This window comes from Zerene cesonia, chromosome 10, assembly GCF_012273895.1.
Source record: "Zerene cesonia ecotype Mississippi chromosome 10, Zerene_cesonia_1.1, whole genome shotgun sequence".
NCBI classification, from domain to species: domain Eukaryota; kingdom Metazoa; phylum Arthropoda; class Insecta; order Lepidoptera; family Pieridae; genus Zerene; species Zerene cesonia.
In genome coordinates, this window is record NC_052111.1 from 8802283 (window position 1) to 8812758 (window position 10476).

The following is a 10476-nucleotide window of genomic DNA, read 5'->3' on the forward strand; positions in this document are numbered from 1 at the left end:
TGAGCGTAGATTAATATTTTAAGAAGCTAAAGTTCCGTCCCATGACTCCATGTGCTCATTTTTCGTTCTTGAATTGATCGTACCGCTGCTGTAACGCTGTAAAATTTTCACTGAAAATCTACTAGTTTTTAGCATCTTGATTCTCATGATCATGTTTTGTAAAGTTGAAACATATTTTCAGATTAAATTTGGTACTCTAGATAGAGAAGGGGATAAAATCACGACTTCACTCTTAAATTTCACTGCAATACGTTTTTTAATGTCTAAATTCCATCATCAGGTCGTCACCAAGACACTGGAGAATACACTATCCAAGCGAAGAACCAGTATGGTGTGGGAGAGTGTTCAGCGCGCCTCGACATCCTGCTGAGGCCAGAGATCGAACCGCTGAAGGACATCACCACTGTACCCTATGAGGAAACCACCTTCATCACTAAGATTAAAGCGAATCCCATTGCTGAGGTTAAATGGTGAGTTGAGATGTGGTTAAAAGTTGTTAGTCATTGATACATTTATGATAATGGTAATAGCAACATATTTAGCAACACTGTGGAAAATGCATGTTCTTAATTTTACGTACTTTATTTATCATATAATCTGGAAGAGATCGCTTCTTTTGCTTATATTCGATCTATGTTTTTATGTAAATTTTGTATAAAATACAACTCAACACAACGATACTTTATCCTATCATTAATAGTAATTTTATACATTAAATTCTGTTAATCTTAATTCAGGAGCAAAGACGGCTACGTAATCCAGCCCACATCGAACATCGAAATCTCGCAAGATCTACCGTCAGAGACATACAGTCTCACCATCAAGAAAGTCGGTGTTACTGACGCGGGAGTATACACTATTACCGCTAAGAACGAAATCGGAGAATCGGCTCAGCAGGCCAAACTTACTGTGCATAGTGAGTAAAGTTCTATTTAAATTGTAAAAACTAAACAGAAGAAAGACTTGCCAGTTCATAAGGTCAGACCAATACTGTACTGCATAATTATAGAAATACACGTCATTATACACACGTACAAACTAAGTGTATATTGAATAAATTATCTATTTCAAGGTTATACAAATTTATTTTCATGTCTTAAAAGTATCAAAATATATTTCAATGTAGCTTTTATGTAAGGTGAATGGATGTAGTTACACCGATTCCATATAATAAATGTATCTTATGTCGTATTATAAATATGTGTTATTTGGTAGTAGTAATGAACAATAATTGTTTAAATGTAGCAAGATAATATGGCTGCCTTAAAATATTAGTTCCGCAATGAATTACTAAAGCTCAATAAGACTAATATACGCTGCGTTCAGAAGAATGTAGATAACGAAAAAAAAATCTTATTTTTACTACATCTTGCAGCCAACGAGCCGGTATTCACGAAACCACTACAAAAGCAGACAGTCAAGGATTACGACGACCTCACCCTCGCAGTGCGCTGTGACGGAGTGCCCAAGCCTCAGGTGAAGTGGTATAGAGAGGGAACAGAACTGGCGAATGACGAGAGACGCACCATCACCACTGAGGTGGGGGGACAGGTGGACAGCGAGCTGGAGATCAAGCACTTTAGCGCGGCTGACGCTGGCAAGGTTCGTAATTGCTGATTAGCTTATACTCACCATTGATCTATTATATTTTCACTGAGGAGGTGTGTACACTAAAATAGTATTTTGTAGATTTATTAAAAAATGCTTAGCAATTAATAAATTTGTTATTAAATGAATAGATATGAAATATTTTGGAACGAATACTATTAAAAATCTGATTATTTTCTTTTCGCAAAATGTAGGGCAGTGGAAACTTCTTAGTGTATAAGTTTTTATACGTATTGTAGTAAATGTACTACAATAATAACTGAATCACACTCATTCAACTGAACTACTCCAAGTTTAATAAAATCAACATTCCAATACAGAGTAATATCCCCCCGACATAACACACGTCTCCCATTCTAGTACAAGGTGGTAGCCATGAACCTGTCAGGCGAAGCGACCACCGAAGCCATGGTATCGCTGGCCCAGCTGGCGCCAGGGTTCGTGCACAAGCTGGACCGGCAGCGGGAGGTGGATGAGGGGGAGCCACTCGAGCTGAAGGCCAAGGTCGACGGCAGTCCGATACCTACGGCAACATGGTTAGTAGATCTGCAATAGTTAGTAATATACCTTATGTTTACCGTAAAGTCAGCGGGTAGTAGTAATGGTTTTGCCTGAATTCCAGTGATTCCCATAGATTACCTTAGTAGTGCCATAATTCATCATGTTTTTATTTTAATTATGTATTTAAAGTGATTCAGTTCTTGCTTGCACACTCGGCTCTACAGTATCACGTCAAAATGCCCCAACACAGACTATGACACTCAAATTTTCTTGATCCAGGTACAAAGACGGTGTAAAACTACCAGCCAACGAACACGTGAAGCAAACTGCACTACCGGATGGCACAGTGAAGCTGAGCATCGAACGCGTGACCCCCGCGGACTGTGGCGCCTACAAGCTGGTGATCACCAACCCCAATGGGGAGCACTCGGCACTGTGCGCAGTGGCTGTTAACCGTGAGTACTGTATTACTACTATAGTCTTCTTACTACTATATATTTCTTTAGTATTCTATTACTACTACTACTATATTGGGAGTATTTCGGTACTTCCAATATACGAGGTTCGTGCCAAAATATGCTGTGACTCTTTTTTCTCACCGTTCTTAGTCAATTCCATTATTCATGTCGTCAATTCTTTCCTTATCCTTACCCCTTAAAAGCGGTCAACGCACTTCCAGAGGTTCAACCGCTACAAACGTTCATGGGCGGTGGTAAGCGTTTACCCTCAGGGGAACCACGAGCTCAGGTTCAATCGACACTCTTATGTAAAAAATGTAAAACTCAATGTTAAAAGTTACAAGTTGTGTTAATTACCTACGTTAAATCTCACATTTCAAGGATTGCATATACGAAATATTTAAGTCCTAATTTCCACCTCTCCATTTTCTTGCAAATTGTTATAGTTGAAATGGCATTTCAAGTCAGTAGTAGTTTTGAAAAATGCTATTTATAAACACTTATAAATATTTACACTTTTAAGTTTGATTGTCAGTTTTTACCACAACACCCAAACACTTGTTGGATAGTACAATTTATAAATATGACACGTCAAATTTAATTTTTAGTTTTATAGCATTGAAATGCTTTATAAATGAGAAATTTTGAAAGAATAGAAAAAATTTCTCATTTATGACACGTCAAGTCAAATAACATTTTAAATTTCATTTTGACCCAAATAAAGAGCTTTTCATTGTAAACCTTAATATGGTCATCTTGATTTATCAGCAACTCCTCGCAAACCATCGTTCAGCCAGGAGCTGGAAGACGTGAAGGTCGTGGTTGGTCAACCAGTGAAGCTAGAGGCAAGAGTTATGGCCTTCCCAGCACCGGAAGTCAAGTGGTTCAAGGATGGTGAGTCGAATTGATAGCTTCGGTTGCAATATATTCCTTTAAAATCTCAAATTTTATATATATCGTAAATAACTGCAAAAATTAAACAATATACCAATATCAAATACATTTTTTTATAGTCAGAATTTACTGTTTGATAATATTATTTTGTAATTAGGAATTTTCAGAAAATTTTAACCCTTAAGCTAACAGTCAAGCTAAAGACCTTAAGCGTAGAATGATTTGCTTAGTCTACAATTTTTTTTGAATATCCAATTTCCAGGTTCTCTCATAAAATTTCATACATAAATAGAAGAAATATAAAAATTAAGACACTTAACGTTCTCATCCAATGACCATGACTATATTAAAGTAATATAATTTGCAAAAAATAACTATATACAAATCCAGGTCTGCCCATCCGTCCGAGCCAAGCGGTTAACTTCATCAACCAACCGGGAGGTATCATTGGTCTAGCCATCGAGGCCGCTCGCCCGGAGGACGCCGGCCAATACTCTCTCACGCTTTCCAACAAGCTGGGAGATGCCGCTTCGAAGGCCACCGTTGAGGTAACTTGCTTGTCTTTTAGATAAAGATTTAAAAGGTTGAAAGAAAAGAAGTATGCTGGAATATTTTGCAAAATTAAACACAAGTGGATTAGCCTTTTAAGGTGGCAAGTTACTTTCCATATTATATAAAGTAATATTTCATCATATTTAATGGGTTCATAGCTGTTCGTCCAGGCTTGGCTTTAAACCTCCAGGTCCTTTGCCAAATACCATATAAAGAACTTAAATTTACCTCTCTATAATATTAGCATAGATATGTTTTATGGTTTCCGACGATAATTGTGGTGTTTTAAGATTCATGTCCTGAGACCTCTTTATAAGTCGGAGTCAAATAAAAAAGGTGACTAAGTGGACTCCGTTCTGGGTTTTGACGTAGAAGGGAGTTCTTCCTCTCATATGTACTGGGGACTTATTATTTTTCTCGGAAATATACATTAGTAATTTGGAAACATTTTAAACCGTTTCAATTTTCTTTCTAAAGGTTGGGCAAAAGGAGCGCAAACCAGCGTTCATAGCGGAGTTGATGCCTGCCGAAGTAATTGAAGGATTTCCGGTTAAAATGGAAGTCAAAGTTTTGGGACACCCTCCGCCGGTTATCAAGTGGTAGGTTTCATTTATAGATCACCTTTTCTTGTTAAAAATTTAAACAAATTTAGCTGTTAAAAATTAAAACAAATCAAGAGTTTATGGCATACTTAAAATTTTCTTATTTTACACTTGGCTAATCAACAATTCAGTCAATATACATTTTTTCTTTGTTTTAATGAACTGAAATATGGAATAATTTATTTTGTAGACAAAGTATTCAGGTGATTCTAATGATAATGACTAGCTTTTGCCCGCGGCTTCGCGTTATAAACTACTCATGTTTAAGAAACTTTTCTCTTGAATCGCTATATCCATTAAAAAAACCATCAAAATCTTATTGTGTAGTTAGAAATAAAAATACACACATACATACAGTCAAAAGTAGGAAGCGATTTTGCTTTATACTTGTACTTTGTAGTGGTATAAATGAACCGTGATTTAAATGTCATCTCTCTCGCTTTCAGGACACACAATGGCAAAGAAATCGTCCCAGATGGTGAACGCGTCCGGGTTATATCCCAACCCGACGGGACCCACGCCTTGCTGCTGAGCAAAGCAACCGCTCAGGATGGCGGGAAGTATGGCGTGATTGCCATCAACGATAAGGGTGAAACTGTTAGCAACGCTGAGCTCAGTGTTGCCAGTGAGTGGGCGAATTTTATTCTAAAATTTTTATTTTAAATTTTCTTCTTAATCTATTGTAGGTAACTTGATTAATATAATATTTACCTTACTCTTTTAGATATAGATAGATAGATATTTTTGCATACATTTTTCTATGTTTAATTTATATATAATATAATTTATAAAAAAGTAAAAATTAGTGTGCTGTTCTAATTTATTTAATTACTTTTTTATAAGCATTTGTTGTGAATGTATATGAAAGTGTAGGTGGCTGGTCACAGAAGACCGGCATGAAGTAGTAGCATGCTACTGTGTTTCGTTCGGTGCGTGGGGGAGCCCGAGGTCCATATCCTTTTCCTCACCCTTCCCAGTCCATTCCTTAATTTCTCTGGTCAATCGTTTCTTAATTCCTTTCCTATTTAAAGTCGGCAATCCGATAAATCAAATGAAGATGATGATGATGATGCTGATGATGGTGTGCCAGGTCGCACAGACGAGACCAGGCCGGAGGAGCGGGCGCAGTTCGTGCAGGCGCTGCGCGAGGCCACGGGCGACGAGGGCGCGCCGCTGGCGCTCAGCGCCGCCTTCCGCGGGAACCCCGCGCCCGACGTCTGCTGGACCAAGGACGGCCAGCCGCTGCAGCCCGGCGAGCGGCTCCTCGTCACCTGCGACGGGAAACGGGTAGGGAGAGGGATATGTAGTACCTGATGTTATGGCCAAACGCCTTCCTCACTAAATGGGCCATCTCACACTAAGAATTTTATAAATCGAACTGGTAATTTTTGAGATTAGCGCGTTCGACCAAATAAATAGAAAAAATAACTTTCCTTCTTCTTTTATGTTTTTTTTTATTTAAAAAAAAATAAAAATTTTTGAATTTCAATTTTGAATTAAAATTCAAAGGTTTTTACAATAAATTAATACGCACATTCACCAGCCAATTTACATATATAATACTGATTACACGATTTAATATTTTTATATTTTATAAATCATAAACATGTAACTTTGTACAGGTTGGTCTGGAGATCAATCCCCTGAAGTTATCAGATGCAGGCGTATACGCAGTGAAAATAGTGAACCCGCTCGGAGAGGACAAGACGGAGGGCAAGGTGAATGTCAGGAAGGTCTACCAGCCCCCGGCATTCACGCAGAAGTTCACTGACTTGCAACAGGTAATGTTCTTTTAATTTCCGGCTCGAAGGACCAAATTTTTATAAGACGATAATTATAGCTTTATGAAAGGTTATTTATGTTGATGAATTGCGTAGTATATTACAACCGGCTTTTATTTTATAAAATAGTCACGTTTTTAAATGTATTAAATCACAACATAAGTAATTTTGTACTTATCATTAAATTCTGTTTTCTATGTACTTCATACTTTAAACTTACAAAATACGACTATCCCCAGCTACCCACATTCGACGCGAAATTCCCGGCGCGCATCAGCGGCATCCCGTCACCAGAAGTGACGTGGTACAAGAACGGTGTCGAGCTGTCTCCCTCTAACAAGTACTCGATGAAGCGAGACGGCGATATGTGGTGCCTGTACGTGCGAGACTTAGCGGCCGACGACGCGGGGCAGTACAAGTGCGTGGCCAGGAACCGGGAGGGGCAGGCTGAGTGCGAGGCCGCACTGGAGGTCGTGGATAAGATGTGAGTTTGGGCTATTGGGTGGGGTAGATGAAATTTTAATTCAAATAATGCGCCTTGTGTAACAAGGGGGTAAATGAAAAAAATATGCACACACAACATATCAAATACAAATAAGATGCAAAAGGTATACAGAAATATTTGTTGAGTAGTTTATAAGTGACATCACATGATCGAAAAATAGAAAAATATAATGACAATTCAGGGAAGAACGAAAGTGTATACAGAAGAAGATTTGTAAATGCTTACTTATGTTTTAAGTGCGAAAATGTGTTCGTTTATTTATTCGTTTGTCTTTAGCCGCGTAGTAGGGATGTTTTATGGTGTGATTCTTGTGTCTGGACAGACGAGGCTAAAGGTCGAAAGCACACTTTACGCTTCTACGGTCTTCTGTGGGGTGTGGAAGTGGAAGCATGCTCGACTCCCACTTGTGATACCAATTATATTATTTCACAATTCCCAGATCTCGGCGCGAGAAAGCTGAGGCGCCATCTTTCCTGAAGAAGATAGGCGACGTGGAAGTGTTCCGCGGGCTCAGCGCCAAGTTCACCGCGTGCGCCACCGGCTCGCCCGACCCGGATGTTGAATGGTCCCTGGCCTTATCATTTTACGCTGTTATATATCTATGTATTGTCAGAACTGTACCAAATTTAACCAGCTGTATAAATAGCCATTAGATGGAACAGAAAGAATCCTTACATATTAAATTGAATTATTGCCATGTTATGACACGCCAAAGAACACCAACAAAGAATGGCCGTTTTGATTTCCACCCGCAGGTTCCGCAACGGCGACAAGCTGTTCCCGTGCGAGCGGATCCGCATGGACAAGGAGTCCACCGGCCTGCTGCGGCTCAGCATCAGCGGCGTGGAGCCGGCCGACGTGGGCACGTACCGCTGCCGGATATACAACCCGCACGGCGAAGCCGACTGCACCGCGCAGCTCACTTACGACAGTCAGTTTATTGTTGTTTGTATAGTAATACCTAGTTATTTATATGACATTCCATAATAATTATTGACTATTCACAGATAAATAAAGGCACTACCCTCATTTGTCTATGAATACTGTTGCTATAGATGCTTTTATCCTATTTACAAAATACATCCTACACCTTTTATATTATTATTGACAAAATACATCTCACTATATATATATATATATATATATATATATATATATATATACTATATATATATATATATATTGTAGCACAGTCATATTCCTCCGATACGTCTGGCCGGATCTATATGAAATTTTGTATTAAAACATTTTTTTATTCCCCTAAATGATAAGAGTAAGGCAGAACAGCGTTTGCCGAATCAGATAGTTCTATATGTATAAATTAAATGTAAAAATATTGAATATTTTCAATATTTTCTCATGTCGCCGAAAAAAAAAACAAAACTCATGTCATTACAGCTCTGGAACCGCAATCGGGTAAGAAGCCTCTATCGGACCAGTACTCCGAGTTCGACAAGATGAAGCAAACGGGCGTGCCGATGCCGCTATCTGACAAGCCGATCATCTCGCGCATGGCTGACAGACACCTCACGCTCTCGTGGCGGCCCAGCATCCCGCACCGGCCGCGGTTCCCCGTCACTTACCAGGTATGTAATTATTATTTACAATGCACCACACGGTTTCCGCCTTCAGGATGCAAAAACAGCTGTAGAACTTGGCAATTAGCAAAGCATATATTACATACTAGCCAGCTGTTCCCCCCGACTTCGTCTGTGGTACATTGCCGGGTTAAAAAGTATTCTACAGCACTCGTGAATAATGTAAGCTACATTATTCACGAAACGGCTGGTCTGATTTTGAAATTTCTTTTGGTGAAAGAAATTTCAAAATCAGACCAGCCGTTTCGGAGCCTTTAGGGTACAAAGAAACAAAACACTTTTCCTCTTTTTTACATTAGTATCCATCGATAAAATTGAATAGTAAATTAAATAATATGCAAATGAAAATCAATTCAATCTCAAACCGAAAATGACTGATAAACAATGTATTCGTCGTAGTATTAACACTGAAATTAATTTCCAGGTGGAAATGTGCGAAGTGCCCGACGGCGACTGGTTCACGGCACGCACCGGCCTGCGCTCGTGCGTGTGCGACATCCGCAACCTCGAGCCCTTCCGCGACTACAAGTTCAGGGTGCGAGTCGAGAACAAATATGGCGTCAGCGACCCATCCCCCTACGCCATTACCCATAGGGCGAAACTCGAACCGGATCCGCCCAAATTCATCCCCTACCTGGAGCCCGGCATCGACTTCCGCCCGGAGACCTCCCCGTACTTCCCCAAGGACTTCGACATTGAGCGTCCGCCGCACGACGGGTATGCGCAGGCGCCGAAGTTCCTGCGCCAAGAATACGACTCCCAGTATGGGGTCAAGGGCCATAACGTGAACCTGTTCTGGTTCGTGTATGGATACCCTAAGCCCAAGATGACGTATTACTTCGACGATCAGCTGATCGAGGGCGGCGGCCGATACGACTGGAGCTACACCAGGAACGGACAGGCGACGCTGTTTATTAATAAGTTAGTATAGCAAACAATATAAAGCAGTCGACAATTATTTATTTAACTTTTTCTGTTATTTATAGAATTATAACTTCCTAGTAAATTACTACAACTTATATAATTATTTACTAAAATTGTATACTGTAAGTGTAATTTGCACTTCAGTGACAGTTATAAATAAATTTTAGGGCAGTAGCCCAAAACAAGTCGTATAATCTTTAAACCTAAAATTAACTTCTCCAGAATGCTAGAACGCGACGTGGGCTGGTACGAAGCGGTTGCCTCCAACGAGCATGGCGAAGCTCGTCAGCGAGTTCGCCTCGAGCTAGCTGAGTACCCCACCTTCATCAGACGGCCTGAAGAAGCTGTCGTGCTGCTGAGGAAGACCGTCAGGTTGGAGGCCAGGGTCACAGGCCAGCCCTACCCGGAGATCAAGTGGTACAAGGACTGGCAGCCTTTGGCGCCTTCTTCTAGAATTAAGGTAATTTCAAAACCGGAAGAAATTTATCTATTCCTATTGCTAGTAACTGAACCTTAATTTCTAATCAGAAGAGACGCCTAAACTAAGTGTTAATCTTATACCTTTAAACGAGCAATTCTTGTATATATATATATATATATATATATATATATATATATAATTGGAATCTCGGAATCGGCTCCAACGATTTTCATGAAATTTAGTATATAGGGGGTTTCGGGGGCGATAAATCGATCTAGCTAGGAATCTTTTTTAGAAAATGTCATATTCGTGTTTTATTCGTGGTTTTTTTTTTCCCTGCCATCTATTGGTGAACAATAATACTATTTTGCTTCGTAAATAGCTGGACAACTGAAATAACAGATAGGCACTTTTTATACCGATATTCCTACGGGATACGGACTTACGCGGTTTCAACCGCGGGTCACAGCTAGTTAATGAAATAAAAATAGACAAGCGAGTTTGATAGATCAAATACAAAACGTTTCTTCAATTGCTTCTCATTACTAAACTATACTACTAAATTAAAAATAATACGTTCTCAGATGCAATTCATCGAACCAGACACAGTAATACTGGTGATCCATGATGCT

The 10476-nt window shown here is 39.6% G+C and overlaps 1 protein-coding gene across 9 annotated transcripts in view; it reads left to right on the forward strand.

The window, feature by feature from the left end:
- Positions 1-10476, forward strand: part of LOC119829601 (obscurin) — a 102117-nt gene that overhangs the window by 80679 nt on the left and 10962 nt on the right. For all 9 annotated transcript variants that reach the window (XM_038352198.1, XM_038352196.1, XM_038352197.1 and 6 more), the window contains 17 exons: positions 281-470; positions 738-916; positions 1376-1602; positions 1969-2144; positions 2389-2564; positions 3336-3461; positions 3852-4009; positions 4491-4612; positions 5062-5240; positions 5706-5902; positions 6238-6396; positions 6636-6880; positions 7341-7466; positions 7657-7832; positions 8300-8487; positions 8924-9420; positions 9646-9883. In XM_038352198.1, coding sequence (XP_038208126.1) covers positions 281-470; positions 738-916; positions 1376-1602; positions 1969-2144; positions 2389-2564; positions 3336-3461; positions 3852-4009; positions 4491-4612; positions 5062-5240; positions 5706-5902; positions 6238-6396; positions 6636-6880; positions 7341-7466; positions 7657-7832; positions 8300-8487; positions 8924-9420; positions 9646-9883 — 3359 coding nt within the window. The remainder of the gene's footprint in view (positions 1-280; positions 471-737; positions 917-1375; positions 1603-1968; positions 2145-2388; positions 2565-3335; positions 3462-3851; positions 4010-4490; positions 4613-5061; positions 5241-5705; positions 5903-6237; positions 6397-6635; positions 6881-7340; positions 7467-7656; positions 7833-8299; positions 8488-8923; positions 9421-9645; positions 9884-10476) is intronic.